The 26,720-nt window shown below is 41.4% G+C and overlaps 1 protein-coding gene across 2 annotated transcripts in view; it reads right to left on the minus strand.

The window, feature by feature from the left end:
- The window catches only part of PACRG (parkin coregulated), an 816,916-nt gene extending 800,604 nt beyond the window's left edge, over positions 1 to 16,312 (minus strand). Inside the window, exon 1 of one of the 2 annotated variants that reach the window (XM_089668604.1) lies at positions 15,989 to 16,306. In XM_089668604.1, coding sequence (XP_089524730.1) covers positions 15,989 to 16,102 — 114 coding nt within the window. In that variant the 5' untranslated portion in view covers positions 16,103 to 16,306. Of the gene's footprint in view, positions 1 to 15,988 lie in introns of both variants that reach the window. The other variant, XM_089668605.1, reaches the window with a different exon arrangement.
- Between the last annotated feature and the right edge of the window lie 10,408 nt (positions 16,313 to 26,720).

Genomic DNA, 26,720 nt, shown 5'->3' on the forward strand with positions numbered 1-26,720 from the left:
GCAGCGGCATGCTGTCACATCTGACAATGCTTCCATCTACATTCAGTCTTCTTCCAAGTTCATGGGCTGTGGTCGTTGGAATGGCCTAGCCACGATGACGTCACTCCCACGCATGGGCATAGAAGTCACGGCCACGGCACAGAGCTCTGATGGGACAGTATGAGTATGCCATCCCTTCAGATCACATGCATTGGTGACGTCACCAGCTGCTGTTCACTAGAATAGATCCTAAAGAGTGCACATTTAAGAGATACTCATTTTACTTACAGGTAAGCTTTATTATAATCTTACTGTAGGTAAAAGCAGCAGAAAAGAGTTCAATAAAAAACTTTCATTCAAAGTAAACGGTTTATTGTGTTTCCCATTATCCTCAATTTTTTCAACATCCTGCCATATTCCCTTTTCACTTTCTACTGTTCAGTTAATAGGTACACTTTTGCTAGTCAATAGAAAACGTCTTACATTTTTGTACATTGTACAATTACTGTTGAATCTGCATATATGCTGATTTTAACCCTGAGGAAGATTATAGACCTTCCAACATGACTAATTCCATACAATACTATGCTCTGATTTTCTGGTTAGTTAGCAGGCACTCAAAAGGTGACAGAAGTTTAGGAGGAAGATAATTCTGTACCGTCAAGAAGGGGTCATGTTGCAATCAGATTACTGTAAGGCAGACCTGGGCATTTTACTGCCCATGGGCTGTTTCTGTCCAGCCCATGAGGAAGTTGTCAGGCTCTGAGAGGCCTGCTGACAGGTGTCTGTTTGGAGAGCTGCAAGCATTGGACCCTTGCTTGTGTATCCTGGATTAACAGGCTAAGAAAGATAACTGGCAGAGCTGCAGGCACTGGAAGGAGAGAGCCTGAGGAGCTGATCAGTACAGCAGGGAGGCTTGGTAGTGTCGGGGGCATCTGCTAGGCAATTGCATTGCCTATAGGTCATCTTGACGTTTTACCTGTCAAGGTCTTACTGAACCTGCACACTGCAAACCCCAGGAGCCATGCACCTGTTTTTCACCCCAGGTTCTGCAGAAATCCCTGCCCTGCTGTACCAATCTCAGACTCTGCTAGTTATCATTCTGAGCCTGTAAATCACACATCGACACACATAAAGGCAGATCAAATAACCTCTGTGCCTTCCAGCTCCTTCACTGCTTTAAACTTTGGTGGCCAAAGTTCCACTCCCTCTGGAATTATAATAGCTAGTGTTTTTTGGGGGCAGGCTGTTTTTTTTTTTTTTACCTTTTTCTCCAGGTGGCCCCATCCCACACTGCCATTCTGGCCTAGGCCAAAATGATGTGCCATGCTCTAGCAGCCTCCAGGGATATCCCAGGGGCTGCCTGAACCCAGAAGAGGTTGAAGAACATCAAGTTGGTGGTATGAGAGACTGGCCATCACATCTGAACAGTGAATCGCTGCACTACAACACTGGATCCACCGGACAGGTAAGTTGTTTTTTTAAAAGAACTCAGCACACTAGGTATGTGCCCCACAAATAGTCCAACAATCTGTGATGTGTCCCCAGGAGGATTCGGGGAGTGATGGTGGTGATGGGGGGACAAACTTCCAATTACCTAAGCGGTTGGAGTGGTGGTGGAAGCGGGTAACTGTCAAAATCAGGACCTCCCCCCCCAAAAAAAAGACATTCCAAATATGGCAGAGGGAGGGGGAAGTTGGAGGAAAAGCAGAACTTCCCCTTTTGGGTAAAGTTCTGCTTTAAGAGGAAAGTTGCTGTGTTCAAAATAGAATCAGCCACAGACCTACCCAAAACATGCTGAATGCCTTGTTAAAATGTCTGTAAGCCAAAACTTTAGTTTTAGATAGCATAGGGAAATGTTAATACACCTGTGAATATGCAACATGAAATGAGAGGAAATATCTTATAATGGAATTCCAATCTTACAGAATTACACAGAAACAGGCATCCCCATTATTACAGGATTTCCCATGCCCTCTTGCTCTAGTGCAACTCGAAGGCTGGCTTGTACAATGTTCCTTTAGGTTTAACAAAACTATATAATATGAACGCAAACCTAAACACTTTTAATTTGTAGGCAATCAGGCAGGCCCTTGCACTACACAGTTAAAAGTTAATCTAAAGGAAATTGAAAACGAAAATTGTATAATGTATGGCCAGCCTAAGGGTCACTTCACACCACGTGGGTAGCTGGGATTGAGCTAGACTTTCCCAGTGCTTGTATTTCCCAATACAAGACAAAAAGCATTGTTCCCTATTATGCCAGTTCACACTATGGCACTGCAGTGGCATGCATACTTTTTCAGTACAGAGTTGTACAACACAATCCAATTAATTGTACAGTGCTGTGGCCAATAGAAAATGCCACTTTGTCCAGTTTGCACAAAAAAAAAGTAAACAGTGCACTGCACTCTTTACAGCACATCAGAGCTTCTGCCTTCACACCACACACCAGTGGTAGAGTTCTGACAGCTGCTGGTGTGAACAAACTGTGAATTTTTGGATTTCCTATCACTTACCATCTAATTGACAAAGACCACAGGACAAACAGAGGGGAGAATATTTCCATCAGGAGTCTCTTTCCTACTGCATTCAAAACTAGAAAAATAATATTTTCTTTAGATACACTATAAGGCACAATGTACACCTATGTAGTTTTGCATTTTAGTGCATTTTGATGTGTTGCTTTTAAGGCATCCCATTCACTTCAATGGGCTGCCATACACATGAAAATCATAGAAAAGAAGTGCAAGTACCTTTTGTTTAAATTGGGCCATGCCAAAACACAGGATACTTTGTTACCATTCATTTTTCTGCACGTTATCAAGGTGCATTGGGATGATATTAAGAATTACTACAGCCTACAAAAATAATTTTTTGTTGGTGTTGTGGGCAGGGGCGGACTGACCATTTGGAAACTCGGGCACTGCCCGAGGGACGGGGTCAGTAGGGGGCCCCATGAGATGCCCCTGGTACCTTTTTCATGGGCTTTTTTGAGTTCGGGCAAGGACACAGGGGCCCCATGATCCCCTATTGCCCGGGGGGTCCCATGAGTTGTCAGTCCACCCCTGATTGTGGGAACATGTGTAGTCCAGCGTGCGTTCCTAAATTGCACAAATGTAAACCTAGCTTTAATCCTGGATAAAGGAGACACAAGGAAATATGTATACTTTAGTTGGCTTCCTTTATTGAATTTAGAGAAATCACTGATTAACTATTTGCCTGTTGCCTATTTTTAGAACAATAAATAGATATAAAATGAATAAACCAAAAATATTAATGTTTGTTTCATGTAAAAAGAGTATTGATTGTTTGAATTTAAATTGTTCCTGCCTAAAGAATTCTAGAATGAACTCCAAAAAGTCAATAATGTGGTTCATTCAAGCTGGATTGTTTTATATAGGTGATAAGGCATCTAATTCAGGTGCAGCTCATTGCCTGCCACTCCTATGTGCAGTCCTGCAGGTTTGACAGGCACGTTAATGGATATCAGCATGCACATGGAGCATTTCCATGCATTTCTTGATCACAAAGGTCCATTAGTGTGTTTACCCCTGCCGTGAGTAAATGGCAACTCCATTCATCATAAAGATGAATAAAGCCTGTCAACCATACAGAAACACAAGTAGCATTGCTGGGCGACCACATGTTCTTCTTGCTATTTCATCATAAATCCAAATAAAGAATACAATGGCTATTGCTTGCTTGCCTCTAGCCTTCCTGCAGCCACATGCAAAGGCTGGAATTCACAAGTCAACCCCACCCCAAGCCTATTACTATCCCTTTCAGCTTTTGGCTTAACAATGGTAGTCAAGTTGAGTTTGTTGCTTACTTCCTTTTTTGATGTCTATACAGCTCATCATGAATAAGAATTATTTGAAAAGTGGATAAGGCTGGTCAGACAGTCAATTTTCTTTGTTCAGCCGCCAGCACACAAATGAGGTGGATGGAGGAATAAATGGACCAGAACATTGTACTGACAGAATACACCAATCAAAGGCTGCAGCTGCTGATCATTCAAAAAATTTTCCAGCATGTCCCTTAACAGAAGTCAATTAAATAAATGACTTTTGTGAAGGCCGCATATTTCCTGCTGGAATGGCCAAGTTTTTTTTTTAACTATAAATTTTTATTGATATAAATCAATAAAAGGCATGACAATATTATGATTACAATAAAGCTTCATACAAAACCAAGCATCAAACTGTTTTTAATTATATACATATATGACTAAGAATAAACAAGACTGGACACATTTTGATCAGTTTACAGCCAATTTAAGAATCAACTGCATGCATTTGGAATGTGCAAATATATTATTTTACTATGTTTTGTCACACAATTGCAATAAACACCAACCAGAGGGTCTACCTCTTCTACTTAATTTTTTTTTTTTTGCTCCCTGGGTTTCATTTGGGTAAATTTCCCCTCACTGTTCTGTCTGACATCTATCAAAGTAAGGGGAACCTCCTAAAGGGGAATAAATACATCAGTGAAAACTTGCCAGACAGTCCAACCTCTACTCACTCCATCCACAAACTATAGTTATGGCTGGACTTGAAATTTAAAGAGGAACGCCAGTCCTCTTTTTTCTGGCTACCTATTCCTCCTTTTGTTGCTACCATCTTTATTATTGTGGCATGTGCAGGGATGTGTTGAAGGTCTCTAGCCAGCCTTCGGGTCCTGGCAGCGCCCTGAGGCACATCTTCGCTTGCGCAGACACAGTAAGGTATGGCACTCCCATACCCACTCTCTATTTGTGCATGTGTGGGACCTCTGCTATTCAAAATGAATGGCATGGTATCACATAAATATATCTAACGTTGGCGTTCCCACAACGCCATAGTGTGAGCAGGGCCTCAATTCTGTAGTGTATACAGCATCGTATCTACCAAAATTTGTGCAGTCAGATCATAGGTCTGTACGCAATTGGTTCTAAAAGGAGAAGTTCACCTTTGGAACATGTTACCTATTACACCTGTTTTTAGGGTGGAATAGGCAACATGTTCCCATAGCTGCAGCTGCGCCCGCTGCCACCTACCTCTGACAGATAGTACTGGGAGACGTTTCCCCGTACTATGTTAGATTTGAAAACATTGCAGCCGTGCGGGGCTCCGCCCACAAAGCCTCATCAATTAGCGGCTGTGGGTTTGCAGTTTTCAATGAACTACCACGGCACTGTGGAGCACCATAGTAGTTCATTGCAGCTTCCTGTCAGAATATCTACTTGCTCATACATCCCATAAGGCAAGCAGATATTCTGACAGGTCTGCTGGAGACCTGCATGGCATCAGCTCCTTTGGACAAAAATAATAAATACACAAAAAATGTGCATTTATTATTTTTGTCCAAGAGGTGAACTTATCCTTTAACAACACAATAGATGCAACATGCCTGGCTGTTTCAGGAGCAGCTTTTGCAAACCCTAAAAGACATAAAGACTAGTCATAATGAAAGAGCACAACAAAAACATATGATAAAATAGGTTAACACCCTTGTAGAATGCAATCACAGATCTCCAAAAAATCTAAGGCAAGCACATATCACACATAAATTTTAGAATCAACTTAAAAAAAAATATTGCACATGGTGATAATAAACTAAGATAATAAATGAGATGCAAATATGAATACAAATATCAATTATGAACATGCTTCCTAAAATATAATGTAAGCAAATCTGTTTGATATATATGATGTTTTTGACTTGCATTTTCTTTTTTTTAATAAGGATAATGATGATGTCTAATACTGTTGACTTAATTGTTAAGGAAACAAGAATACTGTAAGTGTAGAATCATTAGCCTGGACGGTGGTTTCAAATAACCTTCAGACACGCCAGCCATGAAATTACTCCTAAAATTAGACTTTATCCAAATGTGGTAACGCACATTTCCACCGAACTTGGTCCTAATCATAGCAATCACATCTACTGTATGATTAGGACCAAGTTTGATTGAAGCGACCACTTAATGTCAGAACTTTTGCCTCTTCAGATATGAAATAAAGCCTATTATTGAGTATAATCGCTTGATGTGCTGATCAGCATATTCAAGACTGACACGTGAGATGGACACGGATCAACACTTGAACATATCCAATGGTATAAATCAGCACGGTACAAGTGAACTATCTTAGCCTTCTACCCACATACATTAACAGGTCTCGTTAGATCAGCAGTTGCTCATCATTAAACAAGTACTGTCAAAGACCCACAACTGTACCTTAAACTAACCTTTGTTCCTGCAATTATCCCTCACCCCCTCACATAACAAGAACTTGTTCTATGTAACAAAAAAAGCTTCCAGTAGCTGAGCACAATGGTATATTACAAATACTACGAAGCTGTAGCAGTTGTGTAACCTTCATACAGTATGTGGAGTGCAAACAATTTAAAATAGAACTAAAATTTAGGCAAGCCATAGATTATGCACTTTTCTTTACTGCAACCATGGGTGACAGGAAAGAAAATAGCTTGATTCCCCCATCAACACAGTCAGTGTTGATGGGGGGGATCCCTCTCATGGTGTTATAGTGTTCTCCCCATGGGGAGCAATCCCTGATGGCAGAACGCAATGATTACTGCTAGTGGCTATAAACACCAGCAGTAATTGCATGCTAAAAATCCTGACAGGCTGGTTGTACCCAAGTCAACCGATGGATCAACTTGGGTACAATCAGCCTGCCCATAGTTGAATCGAATCCCGACTGGTCGCTGCTGAACCGTCCGAGATTCGATCCACCTATGGCAGGATTAACACCTTTTTTTCCTTTTTTGAGAGCATTAAGACGGATTATAACCCTTGTCAGTTTTTTTTCTTTAATTTTTCTCTTTTTTTTACCATCAGTGTCCCGTTGGGGAGATTTTCTTTTCCTTTCCTGTTCTATAACCATGTTCATCAGCACACTCAGCCCTGGTTTACAGTGATGTGGTGCAGAATTCACAGTGCTTTCTGTGCGAATTCCAAACCGCATCAGAACAGCACCCCGTTCATGCGAACCGCTGCGGGTGTGTATGTTAAGTTAACAACACCCTGAAAGCAGTCCACAAAACGCAGTGCGATGTGCAGAATCGGATTGCAGAGGTGTGAATACCCATGCAATCCGATTCTAGTGCTGACCCAAAAAAGGGTCCTGCACCTTTTTTGGTGTGGTGTGATTAGAGCCATACAAAATGTATGGCTCCAATCGCACCGCACACAAATCGCATGTGATTTGCACAGGAATGCGGTGCGGTTCCCGTGCGAATCACATGCAATATACCGCACCGCATATATGTGAACCCAGGCTCATAGTCCACTGACACTTCTTCCAGCTCTACAACAGAAAGCCTGTACAGAGAGCTGTGGGAAGTGTCTGCAGAAGCCAGACATTGCACCAAGGATCCACCCATCACCAGTGCAATACTTTGCAGGCTTGCGAAAAAAATTATAAATGCACATTTTTTTTTCCTGTAAAAATATGTGCATTTTATATTTTTTTCATAAATGTGAACTTAATCTTTAATTCACATACTGAAATGGGATATCAATACTGCAAAATCTGAATAAACCTGAATACTTTTGTGACACACACATGACTTTATGTATTTTAAAGAGTTACAACTGCCATATTTTCCAGTTCAACAATGATTCATCATTTATGTGGTTAGAACTGAGTGAACTTCTTTTGACATTTGCCGTGTTGTATGACCAGTACTGTAACTACTATTTAGAACCCACCATTACTGCTTCATAGAAATGTCAAGCACTTCATTCACAGAAAAGCCTGCAGCCAAATACAGAATGATGAATTAAAGCACATTCCAACACCCAGAATGTTTTATTTCCTACAACATGTCTTACTAGGATCCAAGCTTTGCTTTCTTTGCTACATCTTATCTGCTATTGACTGAAATGGCAAATTAGGAACAGATCATTTTACTATGGTAAGACCTATCTGCAATAGTTATACATCTCTTTCACAACCTTTAAAGCGGTGCTAAAGTTAAATTTTTTTTTATTAAAATAACAAACATGTTATACTAACCTTCTCTGTGCAGTGGTATTGTACAGAGCAGCCCCAATCCTTCTCTTCTCCGGTCCCCTGCCAGCGATCTTGGCTCCTCCTCTTCTTCATATGTCCTCATAGCAAGCCTCTTGCTATGGAGGCACACAGTGTCTGTGCGCTCCCAAGCTGTGTCTATAGAGCCAAGCTCCATATGTAACAGACCCCAGACACCCACGACTGGGTATCTCCGTCAAGAAGCTGCTTCTCAGGCTCTGGAACACGAGACCAGTGAATCTGGCTCCCGTCACATATCTCCCCTTTCGGCAGGGGACTAATATAAGAGGAGACCCCAAACGGGTTGACTTCGAAGTTAATCTGTGCTTCCAGTCCCCCAATGCGAGCACCCACACAGTACCCCAAGCAAGCTGTCCCACACAAAGCATTACTCACCCAGCCAGCCTCTGCCTCTTTTGTAGAACATACCCACCGCTGGGGAGAAGTACGGACTTGTCCTTCTCCCTGAAGTCCTCTCAGCGTGAGAAGACAGGGTGGCTGTCCCGACTCCATCATGCTGTTGGGGATCTAGGCTGACTGCCCAGAATCCCTGGGGTATCCAGGTGGTGACTGTAGTCTCATCCACTTTGACTTGATGGACATCCCCCAGTGTTCACAAAGTACGGCTGATATCCTCCTGTCCCAATGCCAGACCCTTTTCTGTGGTTGTGTCAGTGAAGACCGAAGTCCCATCCACGGACATCAGCTCAAGCTGCAGTTGTGAGGTGCCGATTGCATCCTCTTCCTGTAGATCCTGCGGTGCTGATTTTTGTGGGCAGAGGTCAACAATGCCATGCCCTGATGCCAGCTCTTCTGCTGGAGATGCACCCGCTGGTTCCTCCTCAGCAGAAAAGTCAATCAAATCCCCAGTCTCTGGAACTGGTGTCTGGGGATAGGGGTTCACCATCTCCTGTCCGTGGAACCCAGAAGATGTTACCAGTGCTGGGCAGGGGCTAGCAGAGCTCTGCCCTTTTGTCAGTACTTCAGGTTTGGGGATGGCAATCTCTGGAATTTTCATTGCTGATTCTTGGGCATGCTGCTGAACATGTTTTTGCAGTTGCCTGTATGCCCTTTCCAGATGTAGTTCTTTTATCAGAAGGTATTCCAGATCTGGTTCAAACTCTGAGACCCCTGTGAGATCGAACATAGCCTCTCTGTCTTCTCGCAGGTCCTCAAGGGTAGGTTTTCCTTCATTGCCAAACACAAAATGATCTATAAGGCTCTTCCACAGCAATCCAGGGCCACCAAAGTCATATCCCTCCGGAGAGCATTCTGTTGTCACCCCTAAATATTTCTGCTCTGCGTGCCATTGCAGAGCCTGATATCGGTTGTCCAGCTCTATCTCCTGCTGGACCAGCCTGTCCAACTCAGTCACCCATTGCTCCTGGGGTCGCTCTCCCAGGAATGGCATCCGTAACTCCCGTTGGTCCCTGGCCTGTTCCCCTGGGGTTGGATAGCACTTGCCCTTGTACATACCAGCAACCTGGAGGGCTCCAATCCGAAGGGCCCCCCAAATCCGCTGCCTGAGTTCCAGGTACTCATCCGCAGACACAGTCCTGGGGTATGTTGCAAGAACGATCCGCAGCAGCCCCGAGAACTCTGATGCCAGGTCCATATCTCCACTGGGGTGACCGACGTCTACTTTCATGATCTTGAATCCTGGTTGTGGTTTGGACGTGTTCACAGCCAGGAAGCACAATCCCACCGCTTTCCACAAATGTAATGGACCCCAGACCCCCACGACTGGGTATCTCCGTCAAGAAGCTGCTTCTCAGGCTCTGGAACACAAGACCAGTGAATCTGGCTATTGTTAGCCCAAGATCAAGACGACACCAGATTTGAAGTAAACCAGAAGTAGACTACTTTATTTGAACACAGATACAAGATATATACACTCAGGGGACAATCCCCCACCCTGCATAATGACACAAGGATGGGCAATTTACATTTAGTAACACGAGACACACAGGTATTCAAACTTCACACCAGCAGACAGTTTTATCAGAAGGGAGGGCTGCTGGAGACACCCCCCACTAAGGTAATGCACATACATCCCATAATAGTTTGCTCCCAAGCCAGACAAACAAAAGAACAATGGGATGCAGCCACATAACATTAAACAATCAACAACCCCCACCTATCTCCTAAACATGTCTACACAGTCTGAGATAAAGCCCACACAATATTAGGACAGATCACCCTGTACCCCTAACTGGCACAGGGTGATTTACACATAAGAGGGATATGGGGAGCTAAGACAGGGGTCTCCCCACCTCTCTGAAGTGAGCTGGGTTCCATGGGCCCCCCACACAAAGCGACTCCTGTCACACCATAGACTTACACAGTGTAGCTTAGCTCTGCCCCACACTTCCTCCTCACTGCAACGATTGACAGCAGCAGGAGCCAATGGCTCCTGCTGCTGCTTGAGTGCCATGTGAAGAGGAAGAGAGGGGAGAATAGATGCAGCTGTACACAGCGCTAAATCTATTCTCCTCTCTCTTCCCCTTCACACAAGGAAGGGGGGCAGAAAAATAGAAAAAGTTTTTTACCTTGTAAGGAATGCATTAAGGTAAAAAACGTTTTTAGCTTTAGTATCACTTTAAGCATCAAGGACTCACGCATCATAGAACTCTAAATTACAAATTTGTATTGGTTATGGATTTTGCACTATTTAAAGCTGAACATCAGGAATTCAACACATTTGTAAAATGAGTTAGGTCCAGCACGGTGTATGCCACCTAATAGACATGTCACTTTTACTTAAAAGTCACAGTTTTATTGAGCACAGGAAATACAGCTATCACTGCACTCCCGACACTCTGGCAGGAGATACGCTGTCATCTAATACAGCAGCAACTCTGTTGTCCATTCACAGAAGGCTTTCTATTTTGTGAATGAGTTTGCATAATACAAAGCACTCTGTGATTGGGCAGGTGGAGGGGTGGGGTGGGTACAAAAGCTGAATATCACTCTACAGAAGTCTGAGACCAGAATGTTCAGTGTTGGAGAGCCAGAAGTATAGTGATAGCTATGCTCCCAGCGGTTAGTAAAAATGTAAACTGTAAATTAAACCGATAAGTCCACGAGGTAGCATGAACCGCAGTGGACTTAACCCACAGTTATCCAGAACATGTTACAAAGTGGCTGAATTCCTGGAGTTCAGCTTTACTATAGATAGATATTAATTTCTATGCATATAATTATACACAAATACACACTGTTAGCTGTGAATTTTCATCTACTTAAAGTGTTACTAAACCCACAACAGTAAAATCAGTCTGTATATGCAGTAAAGCATGCTTGTCATACTAAGTGTGGAACCTAAGGGGTTAATCCTCTGCATTGTGGAAAAACGCTGTTTGATCCTGACTTCTCTGATCCTCCCCTTCTTCTAGTGTCCCCCTCTTATCTACTGATAAGACATATCGTATGGAGTCACTCTGCACATGCTCAGTTTGGTGTGTATTGCTAGATAGGGTTTTTTTGGGGGGGAGAATGCATGTGATCAGCACGAGCCAATCAGCACTGTCCAGACAGGGGTCAGGGATTCTGAATCCTCCTAGAGCAGAGAGAAAACTCCTCCTACAAGCTTTAACATGTGCTCTGCTGGACATTGATAGAAGTCACAAGACTGCTCTAACTGCTGATGAGAAAAGGTATTTAGCAGTTTATATTTTCTAAAATTTTTGCACTTCCGTGTTCTGTGTACTGTGTGAGACCAGATATAGTCAATGCAGGGTTCTGAGTTTAGTAACACTTTAAGGCTAGGTTCACACCTATTGCAGGTTGTATTTGACCCATTTCTGCATTGTGTTTTGAGTTGCGTTTTGCATTTTTTCACCTGCGTAATCCCTGCATTTTTGTGTGTGTGTCACGTTTTGTTTTTTTTTCATTTTTTAAAAACTTTTTCTTGTTGCTAGTGTGACAGGAAGCCAGGAAGAACTATGGGATGTGTCCAGGATGGGAGGTATATTGGTCCCAGATTTGTGCTTTACACTGACTGTTTCTCCTTTTGTGCTGTATAGTGAGCCTGTTTGGCTCACTGATGATGTAATTAGCTCAGCTGTAGTAGGTTAAGGACTCTGGGCTCTATAAAACTCCCAGGCTGCTTAGGGAGAATGCTCCAACCTAGAGCCAATTCACTATGCAGGATACACTGAGGAGCAAACAAACCTGTGGTGAGAGTAATGCAGGCCATAGATGGGTTGAAAATCAGCAGATTTTTCTTTAAAAAAACGGTCGTTCAAGCGGCCGACGTTACCAGCAACGGTAAAAAAAATCGGCCAATTTTAATCCCGTCTACAGCTGGCAGAAAGTGTCCCTGCAGAGAGCTCCTCTATTTCTTTGATAGTTCCTTGACATTTATAGTGGCTGCAACAATGTATCTATTTGTATCCATTTAGGATACAGATGTTTTTATTCGGAAACAAATAGATACATTGTTGCAGCCGCTATAAATGTCAAGGAACTGTCAAAGAAATAGCGGAGCTCTCTGCAGGGACACTTTTTGTCCTCCCTCCTCCCTCCTCCTTCCTCCTTCTTCTTCCTCCTCCTTCCTCCTCCTCCTTCCTCCTCCTCCTTCCTCCTCCTTCCTCCTCCTCCTCTTCCTTCTTCCTCCTCCTTCTTCCTCTTCCTTTTTCTTCTTCCTCCTTTTCTTTTTGTCTTCCTCTTGCAGGTCACTGCTCATGCGCAGATTTTTTTATCGGTAAAAAGATTGGCCGATTTGCCCACCATTGCCGTGAAAATCGGCTGATCGGCAAAATCGGCTGATTTTTTTTCCAACTTTACCGATGAAATCTGCCAAAATACCGAAAAACGGACGAACAATTAGCACACTAACGATCTGAAAATCGGCCGATTTTCGACCCATCTATGGCCTGCATAAGGCTAGTCATACACTATACAATTTTCTTGAGATTTTTGGTTTAGATTTACCAAAAACCATATAATATGAGGTCAAATCTAACAACACTTTCAATTGTATCCAATTAGGCAGGCTCTTGCACTACATAGTTAAAGGAAATTGGACAGAACATTTGTATAGTGCATGGCCAGCCTAATTCTGTGTGATCTTGGACTGGGAGATGCTCTGTGTGACCACCCTGTGTCTGAGCAGCAATAGACTGCATCCACACACATAGATAGGAACCTGTGTTTGCAGTTAGATGCCCAGAGTGGCAAGGCTTTATTTTCTGTTTGTATTTTTTTTGCTGTTGAATATATGCACCATGTGTTCACCAGTCTTGTAAATAAAGCACAACTTTCTTCACCAAGATCCTGCTGTCGTGCTGAGCCTCTTTCACTGTGCTCTGACTCATCCAGGGGGTCAAGCACAACCCGCTACTGAGCTAATCCCTCACACTAGGCAGATTTAAAATACATCAAAAACACAGAAAAATTGCACTACATTCATTCCTGCAACAATTCTATTGTCTATAGGACCAAAAACGCAACTTTTTTTGTTCAAAAAAAGTCCCTGACCCTTTCCAACAAAAGCACTGGGAGAAAACGTGAAGATGTGAACATGTCCCATAGGAAATCATGTTAAATGGAATGCGTTTGCGGAAAACGCTTGTAGTGCACCCTAGGTTCACACCCAATGATCCATAGGTCCTTTTTCCTGCTTGAACCATTAGTTACAGTAGTCAGACTGGTTGTAATCAGTTTTTAGCAGGACACAAAAAGGCATCTCCTAATATAAAAGGTGTATGAACAGAAGATAAAGGAGTTGATTTACAAAAAAAGGAGAGTGCAAAATCTGCTGCAGCTGTGGATGGTAACATCTAACTTCTGTTTGTTTAACCAGTTCCCACCTGTGCTAAAGCCGAAGGACAGCTACAGCGTGGTTGCCTGGTTCTGGGATGATGTCCATAGATGTTGTTCCAGACCATGTGCCTTCAGTGGCATGCATATGGCGCCGCCAGTGACCACTGTGTCCTACAGACACAGTTGATCACGTGATACTGTAAAAGGCCAATCACGGTGGCCTTTTACCACGTGATTAGCTGTGTCCAATGACACAGCAGATCACTGGGTAAATACAGTTGCCGGTTATCGGCTGCACTTTCCTCACGCTGTCACAGCGTGAGGAAAGTACTGCCGAGAACCGGCAATTGACAGCAAAGGGATCGGCAATGATAATCAGGGCACCAATGATCAGTGCCCAGAAGTGCAGCCCACCTTTGCCCATCAATACCACCCACCTGTACCCTGCAGTGCCGCCTATCAGTGCCAGCTCATCAATGCCGCCTCATCAGTGCCCATCAGTGCTGCCTATCAGTGGAGAAAAATTACCTGTTTGCAAAATGTTATAATAGAAACAAAGAGAACCCATTTTTTTTTTTTCAAATTTTTATCTTTTTTTGTTTTATAGCACAAAAAATAAAACACCCAGTGGCGATTAAATACCACCAAAAGAAAGCTCTATTTGTGTAAAAAAAAAATAAAAAATTAAAATTTCATATGGGTACAATGTTGCATGAATGCATAATTGTCATTCAAAGTGTGACAGCACTGAAAGCTGAAAATTGGCCTGGGCAGGAAGGGGGTAGAAGTGCCCTGTAGGCAAGTGGTTAAGCTTTGACAAAAAACCTGGAAGGTGATTGATTTCTAAGCAGAGCTGCACCAGCTTTTTCACTTTCCAATCTTGTCATGAGTGCCCGAAACAAGAAAATCATTACCCTCCAGTTATATAAACACTGGTGAAGCGTTAGTACTAAAAAGATAAATGACATATAGAATACAAATAAACAGCAACAAATAAAATACATAAAAGTGTAGTGGACCTATAAAGTGCAAATCCACTTGAATGAACTAAAGTGCTACAAATAGTGGAGTAGGTGAACCTCTAATAATACACGTAATCCCTTTCCATATGGAAAAAGATAAAAAGATTAACCCCCGTGCACACAGGGGACTAATGGTGAATAAATGGGTGACCCCTCAGGGGGTAAGAACACACAACAGCTGTGAAAAATACAGTGTCCAAATAATGGAATCTCTGCCAAATAACATAATGGATGCACATGCAAAAAAACATGCAAACACACATATAGATATCTAGACAAATCTATGTACAACACACAGGTGTCTAAATGTAGTAAAAATCCCAAAGGGTTGCAGACAAAACATGTAGGTGCTCGTGATGGGTGATCTTCAAACAAGGTGACAGGAATCCTAAATGGCAGAAATGCCCCCTCACCTCCAAGCAGTGACCACAAGGGCCAGATCGCTTTATGACTCCCACCACGATACCACGTCCAGATCAAGATGTTGCACAGGATACTTGTCCACTAATAGTTCCAGGTCACACTCCCCACAGAGCCATACAAGCACAAAACATCCTCCATAGTGTATAACACGTTTATTAAACAAGAATTAGTGAAATAAAATTGCCCACTCACATGTAGGTGCAAAAATCGCTTTGCCACCACTTAATATGGGTGTACTGCATGGATCCATATACAGAGCCCAGCCTGGCGTCCAACCAGAAGTGCGTCACCGGAACTGACGTACCGGCGCGTTGCATCACGATCACGTGACTTCATCAGGGTATGATAGTGCAAGCACTACTTTTTGTGTGGTCCAGTGTGTTTTGCAGTCCATTTAAATGAATTGGGAATCCAAAAAGGTTCCCCCTTACAGTGTTAAAAACACAAATACCGTGTGACATTATATGTAAGGTGCTGCGTGGTGTTGGTGCTATGTAAGTACCTGTAAGAAGTAATAAATAAAAAAACAAAAAAAATAATTAAAATGTATTTATATATATATATATATTATTTATTTTTTTATGATTTTTGGTTATTTCTTACATAGCGCCAGCACCACCTTACATATATATTTTACTTCCACTAATATATATAATTTTTTTTTTTTCTTCTAACCTCCAACATCTGTATTACAGAATCAGAACAGAACTACAATCACATGTCTCATATTTATCAAACACATCCTTCCCCACTTACGGTGGAATTCTTCATCATGGCTTTAACCGTGAAGCCGTCAGAGGAAGACGTGCTGGCTTTGCTCTTGGTGTGCTCTGACTGAGCAGCCTTCCCGGAGTTGGTCTCGATCACCATTTTTCAGAGGAGATGGTTCTCTATGGAGTGTACCCGGCGGAATACAGGTGAGCAGTGCAAGTCAATGTTAGCTTCCTACTGTTGTTTACATCCGTTGTCAGAGCAACAACGGAACACGCTGCCTGTGGTTGCTAGGCGACATATCAACAATGCTTGTTACGTAGCCTGTGAGCCGAGGACGTATTCCGCGTCTTCCCGCCGTACTGCATGGGGTCCGCGCACGCGCAGCTTACTTTTCTAGGTCGTAATAAAGATGACTAGGGGGCAGGTGTAATAGGAGAGAGGTACAATGTCGCAGATCAATGGTGGGATGTTTCCTTCTGTAGATATAGGGAGAGATACATTGTACACAGGGTGACTGTGTGGGTTAGGAGCTGGAGAGTTTGCAGGATATTCAGGGGATAGTTCGATCCTGCCTAGTAAATACTCAGTAATATGTAGGGGGTGTAAACTCAGCGCTGGTCACACTTGAGCACTAATACTACGTTGCATATTCTTTTGAATCCTTGTGCTCTAAGGGATAGTTCGTATTAGATGCAGTCCAGTGCGTTTAGTTTCCTGCTTGAAAAATGCATGCACAGTGTTTTCCATGTATTCCAATGGTCCTAGTTCATACCAGTGCAGTTAGTTTTTAGTGCTGGAAAAAAGTAGAAAATGCTGTTTCTAGTCAGAACGTGGCAAACTACATCAAAAGTGCACCAGAACTGCGTGTGGCGTGAACTGTAAGGAAAAACACATCCAGAATGCCACCACAGTGTGTTTTTGTAGTGTGAACTGGCCCTAAAAGTGCACAAAAGAAGGTTTATGTAATACATTTTGGCACTGGGCTATGCGTGTTTTGCGTTGCACAGGAAAACATGCAAATGCTGCCCATGTTTGGGATGCTATTAAGAAATAATGGCACAGTCAGCGCATCTTCAACGCATTTGCAGAAATGCTTGTTTTTGGCTGCAAGCACTGTTTAGGGTGTTCTGGCGGGGGAGGGGGAGTCCCCATGTTAGAACACAAAGGCACATTTGGAGGGATCTGCACTGACATTGCTTGTGTTAGTACAGTGATCTCTCAGATTTTTTTTTTTTTTTAGTTCAGCCCACTGGGTTGAACAAAAAAAAACCTGAACGTCTTTACCAGGCATAAGGGCTTGCAGTTGGGGGAATTTAAAAAAGCAGAATTTTTGTATTTTTTTTTTTTTTTTTTAGTGCCCCCGCCCTTAAAGTAGAACCGCATTGCATCTGAGCACCACAAAAGCAAACTCCCCCATCCATCCATGTCTCCATGCTTTATTTTGCTGAGAAATCATTTTAACCACTCCAGAAGATTTGCCCCCCTCCCGAGCAGGCCATTTTTTGCAAACGGCGCTGCGTTACTTTAACTGACAATTGCGCAGTCCTGCAACGCTGCACCAAAATTTTATGTTCCTTTTTTTCCCCACAAATAGAGCTTTCTTTTGGTGATATTTGATCGCATCTGCATTTTTAATTTTTTGTGCTATAAACAAAAAAAACCGTAAATTTAAATATATAGACTTTTTGCTATAAAACATATCCAGTAAAAAAAAGTGAAAACATCAACTTTCATCATACATTTAGGTCAAAATGTATTCTGCTACATGTCTTTGTTGAAAAAAAAAATCTCAATACATTGTAATTAATTGGTTTACGTGAAAGTTGTAGCGTCTACAAATGGCAGTATATACTCAGCTAACGGAGTCGCAGAATGCCTGCTGCATTCCCGCAGTAAGTCACTGATTGCCGCCATTACTAGTGTGTATGTGTAAAATATATATATATATATATATATATATATATATATATATATATATATATATATATATATATATACATACATATATATACACACACACACACACACTAGTAATGGCGGCAATCAGTGACTTATTGCGGGAATGCAGCAGGCATTCTGCGACTCCTGTTAGCTGAAATCCTTCTCCCTCCGCCAAGGCTGCCATAATCTTCTGGTGCGGTAGGGGTTAATAAAAACTATGGATGCTTTAACACATTATTATAGTTGCAAAACTTAGCCTGGTTCACACCAATGCAGTTTTGCTTTTGATCCGTTTTTGCAATGCTTTTTTTGCATTTTGCTTTGCGTTTTTACACTTGTTTTAGTTGTGTTTTTTTTTACCATGTTTTGCGTTTTTTCTCAGCTTTTCTTTTGTTTTTTATTAAAGGGGAAATGTTTTTGTTGCTGGGCAGAATAAAAACACAGAAAAAACTTGTTACATGCGTTTCAACAGTGTCTCCATTGAACTTTACATTGAAAACGCTGCTTTTTGCTTTTGGAAAAGTCCCTGACTCTTTCCAAAAACACAGCCACTCAAAAAAGCATAGTTGCGAACGTGTCCCATAGGAAACCATGTTAAATGGGCTGTAGTGCGTTTCTGCAAAAAACACATTGGTGTAAACCAGGCCTGAAGGCTCCTGTCACAAGCGGGGAATCCACTGTGCTCAACAGGTGATCTGTCTGATAATAGACCCATGTCCACACAGTTTATGAAGAGAGGACATAGACACAACCTGCTCTGGACTATGGGGTGTGTTTTACACCCAACTGCCCTTTGAACCAATCGCCCAGACAGAAAAGAATGCTCCCCTTCAATTTTTTTAGCAGATTGGATTGGAGGTATGCAGTTGTAAATGGTCACAAGTCCCACCATAGGGATACAAGAACCATCCAATCAGGTCCACATGAAAAACTGACAGGCAAACCTGATCAGATTACCAGTGTGAACGGGACTAAATCTGCAGGTTTCATTAACCCCTTGATACCCACCTGTATGCAAAATGTGCACCATTGTTTCTGGACTCTACTATGGCCCATACATACATACTGTACATACAAATAACATACACTTGTGACGCCTATGCTGCGATCGTCAGGAGCAGAATATATTTTCAGTTGATCTTTGGTGGTAAGTTATGGTAATAGCAAGAAATATACAGCTAAATTTAAATATATATGTTTTACTATTTTGGGACAGTTTTTATTTAATTAAAAAAGAATCAGGAAAAATCCATTAACATTTACCACCTAAACAAACCCAATTTGTCTTGAAAAAATCAAGGTAAAATTCACCTGGAGACATAAGTAGCTGTGATGATATGTTAAGTTTTACAAACACATGTCAAAGTTGTAAAATTGTAATTCACGCATCAACATTTGTTTTACCCTCAGTCACAAAAGAGTTAAAGTGTAACTAAACCCTCCTCTACTTTACAGCCATAGAAGTTGCTATCTTAGCCTTTGTTTGATCTACAGTCGCCAAGGCAGGGCACATGTGATCGGTTATAGCACCCCCCATTTGAAGGCTTGTCAGATTATTTCAGAAATAACTGAGACGGCTGTTCCAACTGTTTTGGGTATTGTTAAAACAATGGGTTTAGTTCCACTTTAACTACTTGCTTCCCACTTACAGTACATTTGCTGCGAGCATGCAGCGCAGCCGGGCTTGTCCTTGTACATCGTGGTAAATGTCCTGGATTTTTGACGGGCATGCGCATGCCCCTTGCTGACCCGTGGTGTGATGGACACAGCATACGTTTTGTAAGCAGGTTTCAGCCAATTTTAGGTTGAAACCTGCTTATCGGCTGTTAACAAACACTCAGAACTGTACACAGAACAGCAATCTAGCTGTTTCTCCTCCGTGAAAAGCAGGGAGAAAAAGCAGCCAGGTCTGTGTGTAAAGGTAGCACACATTACACTTGCTAGGCACACAGTTAACCCCTTGATGTTAACCCCTTCCCAGCCAGTGTCATTAGTACAGTGACTAGTATCGCTGATCACTGTATAAGTGTCACTAGTGACATCAGTTAGTGTCCCCCTCAGCCAGTGTTTGTTAGTACCAGATTGTTGGACACACACATTATCACAGTCACACTGTAAGTCGCTGATCACCACCATTACAAGTATAGCATCTATAGTAGTGTAAACTCCAGTATATATGCACCACAGTTTGTAGACGTTATAACGTTTACACAAACCAATTAATATACACTTATTGTTTTTTGGTTTTTTTTCTCCAAAGACATGTAGCAGTATACATTTTGGCCTAAGTTTTTTTTTTTTTTTTTTATGAAGACAGTTTATTCTACTGGATGTTTCAAACAAAGTAAAAAATGTCATTTTTGTTTTTCAATAAATGTTGGTTTTTTTTTGCCTATATAATAATAAAAAAAGTGGTGATAAAATACCACCAAAAAAGCTCTATTTTCTGTAAAAAAAAAAAAAAATATATACATTTAATTTGCGTACAGTGTTGCATGACCAATCAATTGCTAGTTAAAGTAGCACACTGCTGAATAGCAAAAATATGCTATGGTCATGAAGGGAGTAAAACCTGGAAGTCAATTGGTTAAGGCACTTTTCAAATGGACATTCCAATCTAATCTGCCAGTCAGTTTTTCAGGCAGATCTGAACATAATTTCCATGTCAGTCTATGGGCAGCTCTGCTGGCACCTACTGTACTTGTGCATTGTATTGGCATTCAAAATGAAAATGCAATGCAGATTGCAGTAATGCACATTTCACGTCATGTTACAACAACATAATAGTATAAAAGCCAGTTGGTTTTGGGTGGAGGCAACCCAATACATGGCTATGCTTTTATTTTGTGTCAGTGACGACACTTGCAAATGGTTTTCTACACACTTTTAATAAAGTAGTTAATGGTTTTACGCTGTGGAAGCTCCCCTCTTTTTTCTTCTTGAGTGAATGAGCAATATATTATTATCCGGAGAAGTATGAGATAACAGGATCACAGCACTGCAGAGCGATACTCCCCAAAGCAACGTGTTTTAGCTGGTTTATTATCTGACCAGCATATCACTCTGGTGAGTTCATTTCGATTCATTTGGTGGTGGAGTGAAGAAGCTTTAAGAAGCTTATTTTGCACGGGTGGACTGTCTAATATATAGGACGGACATTATAGGATTCCAGATTATTTTGCACTTTAATTGGACACTATTTGCACAATGTAAACGGATGTTATATGACATTGATATTTTGGTATGTACACTATATTGCCAAAAGTATTGGGACACCCCTCCAAATCATTGGATTCAGGTGTTCCAATCACCTCCATGGCCACAGGTGTAAAAAATAAAGCACCTAGGCATGCACACTGCTTCTACAAACATTTGTGAAAGAATGGGTTGCTCTCAAGAGCTCAGTGAAGTAAAGCGTTGTACTGTGGTTGCCTCCTGTGCAATAAGTCCATCCGTGATATTTCCTTGCTGCTAAATATTCCACAGTCAACTGTTAGTGGTATTATAACAAAGTGGAAGCAACTGGGAACAACAGCAACTCAGCCACAAAGTGGTAGGCCACATATGAGAGCGGGGTCAATGCATGCTGAAGTGCACCGTGCGCAGAAATCACCAACTGTCTGCAGAGTCAATAGCTAAAGACCTCCAAACTTCATGTGGCCTTCAAATTAGCACAACAACATTGCGTAGAGAGCAACATGGAATGAGTTTCCATGGCCAAGCAGCTTCTCTGTCTGGCAATCCGATGGACATGCCTGGGATTGGCGGTTGCCAGGAGAACAGTACTTGCCTGACTGCATTGTGCCAAGTGTAAAGTTTTTTGTGGAGGGGGGATTATGGTGTGGGGTTGTTTTTTCAGGGTTTGGGCCTGGCCCCTTACTTCCAGTGAAGGGAACTCCTTAAGGTGTCAGCATACCAAGAAATTTTGGACAATTTCAACTTTGTGGGAACAATTTGGGGATGGCCCCTTCCTGTTCCAACATGACTGCGCACCAGTGCATAAAGCAAGGTCCATAAAGACATGGACGAGTGAGTTTTTTGGATGGAGGAACTTGACTGGCCTGCACAGAGTCCTGACCTCAACCCGATAGAACACCTTGGGGAAGAATTAAAATGGAGACTGCGAGTCAGGCCTTCTCATCCAACATCAGTGTCTGACTTCACAAATGCGCTTCTGGAAGAATGGTCAAACATTCCCATAGACACACTCCTAAACCTTGTGGACAGCCTTCCCAGAAGAGTTGAAGCTGTTATAGCTGCAAAGGGCGGGCCAACTCAATATTGAATCCTACGTACTAAGACTGGGATGCCAATAAAGTTCATATGGGTGTAAAGGTAGGCGTCCCAATACTTTTGTCAACTTTTATTGCAATTGCACTTTCGTTTACAGTGGATATAAAAAGTCTACACACTCCTGCTAAAATGGTCAGGTTTCTGTTTCTATAATAAAATGAAACAAAGATAAATCATTTCAGAACTTTTTCCACTTTTTTAATGTAACCTATAAACTGTACAACTGAGGTGAACAACAAACTGAAATCTTTTAGGTGGAGGGAAGTAAAAATAAAAAATTAAATAATAAGGCTGCATAAATGTGCACACCCTTAAACTAATACTTTTGTTGAAGCACCTTTTTGATTTTATTACAGCACGTCTTTTTGGGTATGTGTCTATCAGCATGGCACATCTTGACTTGGCAATATTTGCCCATTCTTCCTTGCAAAAACACTCCAAATCTGTCAGATTGCGAGCGCATCTTCTGTGCACAGCCCTCTTCAGATCACCCCACAGATTTTTGATCTGATCCAGGTCTGGGCTCTGGCTGGGCCATTGCAAAACTTTAATCTTCTCCTGGTGAAGCCATTCATTTTGTTGATTTGGATGTATGCTTTGGGTCGTTGTCATGCTGAAAGAAGAAGTTCCACTTCATGTTCAGCATTCTAACAGAAGCCTGAAGGTTTTATGCCAATATTGAATGGTATTTGGAACTGTTCATAATTCCCTCTACCTTGACTAAGGCTCCAGTTCCAGCTGAAGAAAAACAGCCCCAAAGCATGATGCTGCCACCACCATGCTTCACTGTGGGTATGGTGTTCTTTTGGTGATGTGCAGTGTTTGTTTTTGCACCAAACAAATCTTTTGGAATTATGGCCAAAAAGTTCAACCTTGGTTTCATCAGACCATAACACATTTTCCCACATGCTTTTGGGAGACTTCAGATGTGTTTTTTTGCTATATTTAGCCGATCTTGAATGTTTGTTTTTCTTCGTAAGAAAAGTCTTCTGTCTTGCCACTCGACCCCATAGCCCAGGCATATGAAGAATATGGGAAATTGTTGTCACATGTACCACACAGCCAGTACTTGTCAGATATTCCTGCAGCTGCTTTAATGTTTCTGTAGGCCTCTTGGTAGTCCCAGACCAGTTTTCTGCTTGTCTTTTCATCAATTTTGGGGGGATATCCAGTTCTTGGTAATGTCACTGTTGCACCATATTTTCACCACTTGATTACTGTCTTCACTGTGTTCCATGGTATATCTAATGCCTTGGAAGTTCTTTTGCACCCTTCTCCTGACGAATACCTTTTAACAACGAGATCCTGCTGATGCTTTGGAAGCTATTTGTGGACAGTGGCTTTTGCTATAGAATGTGACTAAGAAAATGTCAGGAAAGACCTACTAGAACAGCTGAACTTTATTTGAGGTTAATCAGAGGCACTTTAAATGATGGCAGGTGTGTACTGACTCCTATTTAACATAATTTTGAATGGGATTGCTTAATCCCTTAAGCACAGTTACATCCCCAGTTATAAGAGTGTTCACACTCATGCAACCACATTATTTTATTTTTTGATGTTTGATGTAAATTTCAGTTTGTATTTCAAATGAGTTGTACAGTTTATAGGTCACATTTAAAGGCGGAAAAAGTTCCAAAATTATTTATCTTTGTCTAATTTTACAGAAACCTAACATTTTAACAGGGGTGTGTAGACTTTTTATATCCACCGTATATATGGCAGAATGGGGGTTGGTAGATAGTATTAAGGGGTTTGTTTTGCACACTATTTAATAGTGGAGATAACTAAAGTGCATTTTATATGGATTTTTGAGTAGATTATAGATTTGGGTGGGGGATTGATCGGATTGCACATTTTTTAGTGACCTGGTAAAGTTCACATAACAGTCTGGTATGGATTTTAGAGGGGATCCATGCAATTTGTTTGGTGTGGGGTTCCCATTAAAATCCATATTAAGTGGAAGGGCCTGGTATGGATTTTTTTTTCAAATCCCCCTTAAAATTCATACCAGACCCAAAGTGAACATGCTATCAACACATAAACAACGTTCGTCCAGTGACACATATGTGTGTCATATGGGCATTAAAGCCCACCATTTTGCCACCACACATATGTGTTGGGAGGTAGCAAAGGTGTTTACAAGTGCAGCTTTTTTTTGGAGGCCTTTTGTCTTACTGCAGTTTTCAGAGCAGGCTTAACATGTAGAACCACACTCCCCTATGCCATTGACATATTCTGTATGGGGGCACATAATGTTGCTTATTATCTAATGGTGACTTCAGCATTCTTTCTCTTTTTGTTCTCCTTAGTGTAATGATTTGTTCTCAGTTTGATAGAAACACTGTACCTCCCACATCACCACATTTGGCATAATAAAAATATTTATTTTTTTTTGCCTGAATGGTTCCCCAGCCTTCTGGGGCTCATGACATGTCCCTGAAGGCTGGGGAACCATTCACAAAGTGCAACGCTGCTTGTGAATGCCCAGTGGGAAACTGACTAGGGAGCTGTAAAAAGTCACATGCTGGAACCAGGGAGCCAAAGACCAGAGAAGGGCAACCAAACTGATAAGAGGCATGGAGGAGCTCAGCTATAAGGAAAGAGGAACTGAATTTATTCTCTCTTGAGAAGAGGTGTTTAAGGGGCGATATGGTCAACATGTATAAATACATCAGTGATTCATATAGTGAACTCGGTGTAGAGCTATTCACTCTGAGGTCATCACAGAGGACAAGGGGGCACTCTTTACGTCTGGAAGAAAAGAAATGTAATCTCCACACATGGAAAGGTTTCTTCACAGTGAGAGCTGTGAAAATGTGGAATAGACTCCCTCAAGAGTTGGTTCTGGCCAACTCAGTAGATTGCTTTAAAAAAGGCCTGGACTCTTTCTTGGATACACAGAATATAACTGGATACTAACATTTTATAGGTAAAGTTGATCCAGGGAATATCCGATTTGTCTCTTGGGGGATCATGAAGGAATTTTTTTTCCCTGCAGGAGCAAATTGGATCATGCTTTTGCTGGGGTTTTTTGCCTTCCTCTGGATCAACTGTGGGTATAGGATTATAACTTTGTGTTTTTTTTGTTTTGTTTTTTTTTAATGGTTAAACTGGATTAACTTTTTTGTCTTTCTTTCAGCCAAACTAACTATGTAACCAGTGATGAACCATCCCAGGTAAGAATAGCATTGGATCCCTGGACGTTGTCCATTTATTAAAAGTCAGCAGTTACTGTATTTGTGAAAATCCTCTTTAGTGAAAATCCTCTTTAAATAATATCATATTCCTTAACACAAATCATAAAACCCCCAAACAAATATACATATATAATATAGTAGTCTCCTCCACCATACAAGCATTTGTTGAAAAAACAGTTCCACTGTGTCCAGATCATTATGCGCTCAGCTGCAACATAAGTAGCAAACATTCTTTGTAAGGCGTAATTCACATGGGGTGTTTCTAAGCATCTGCAGCTGCTGCGTCCTAATTGACATGCACATGGATACACAAAACAACTTTGCATCCTGTGTGGGCAAAGGCCGCTCTTGCATAAGTGTATGCATTGATACACCCTGAGTGAATGAGGGCTAATCCTTTAGTGAATAGAGACACCGGAGTACTCTGCACACCTGTGATAAGACTCACCAGAACTTTAGACTATACTAAGTTTTTAGGTCAAATACAGCATTTATCAACAGGACTTTCATTGTGTCTCTTTTCTCTTCCCACTCTTTTCCTTTTATTTTCAAATATAAAACAGATGTAGTGTAACATTTGTAAGTAGTTCTCAATTTATTAAAACTTTGTATGCATTCACACTCACCACAGGTATCACTGATGATAATAGCTAGAGATGAGCGAATTATTCAAAAATTTGATTCGGCTGATTCGCCGAATTTGCGGGAGAAATTCGATTTGATGCGAATTTATTCGCCGCGAATTTAACTTATTAAAAGGGTTTCTAGGCTTCAGAGAGCCTTTATATTAGTGCAGAACACTGTACCTTTAATTTAAATGCCCTTGGAGTCTGCTGGGGAAGAGAAATAATACTGTCAGTCAGTATGACATGCAGATGAGTGCCGTCGATCTTAGAATCACCGCACACTTCACTCATTTGGGCAGTCACGGGGCACGACGAAGAAGAAGAATGAAAAGAAGAAGAAGAATGAAAAGAAGAAGAAGAAGAATGAAAAGAAGAAGAAGAAGAATGAAAAGAAGAAGAAGAATGAAAAGAAGAAGAAGAAGAATGAGAAGAAGAATGAAAAGAAGAAGAATGAAAAGAAGAAGAATGAAAAGAAGAATGAGAAGAATGAAAAGAAGAAGAAGAATGAAAAGAAGAAGAAGAAGAATGAAAAGAAGAATGAAAAGAAGAAGAAGAAGAAGAATGAAAAGAAGAAGCAGAAGAATGAAAAGAAGAAGAAGAAGAATGAAAAGAAGAAGAAGAAGAAGAATGAAAAGAAGAAGAATGAAAAGAAGAAGAATGAAAAGAAGAAGAATTAAAAGAAGAAGAAGAAGAATGAAAAGAAGAAGAAGAAGA

Source organism: Staurois parvus, unplaced genomic scaffold (genome assembly GCF_062004578.1).
Source record: "Staurois parvus isolate SC_StPar_1 unplaced genomic scaffold, SC_StPar_1.0 ptg000059l, whole genome shotgun sequence".
NCBI classification, from domain to species: domain Eukaryota; kingdom Metazoa; phylum Chordata; class Amphibia; order Anura; family Ranidae; genus Staurois; species Staurois parvus.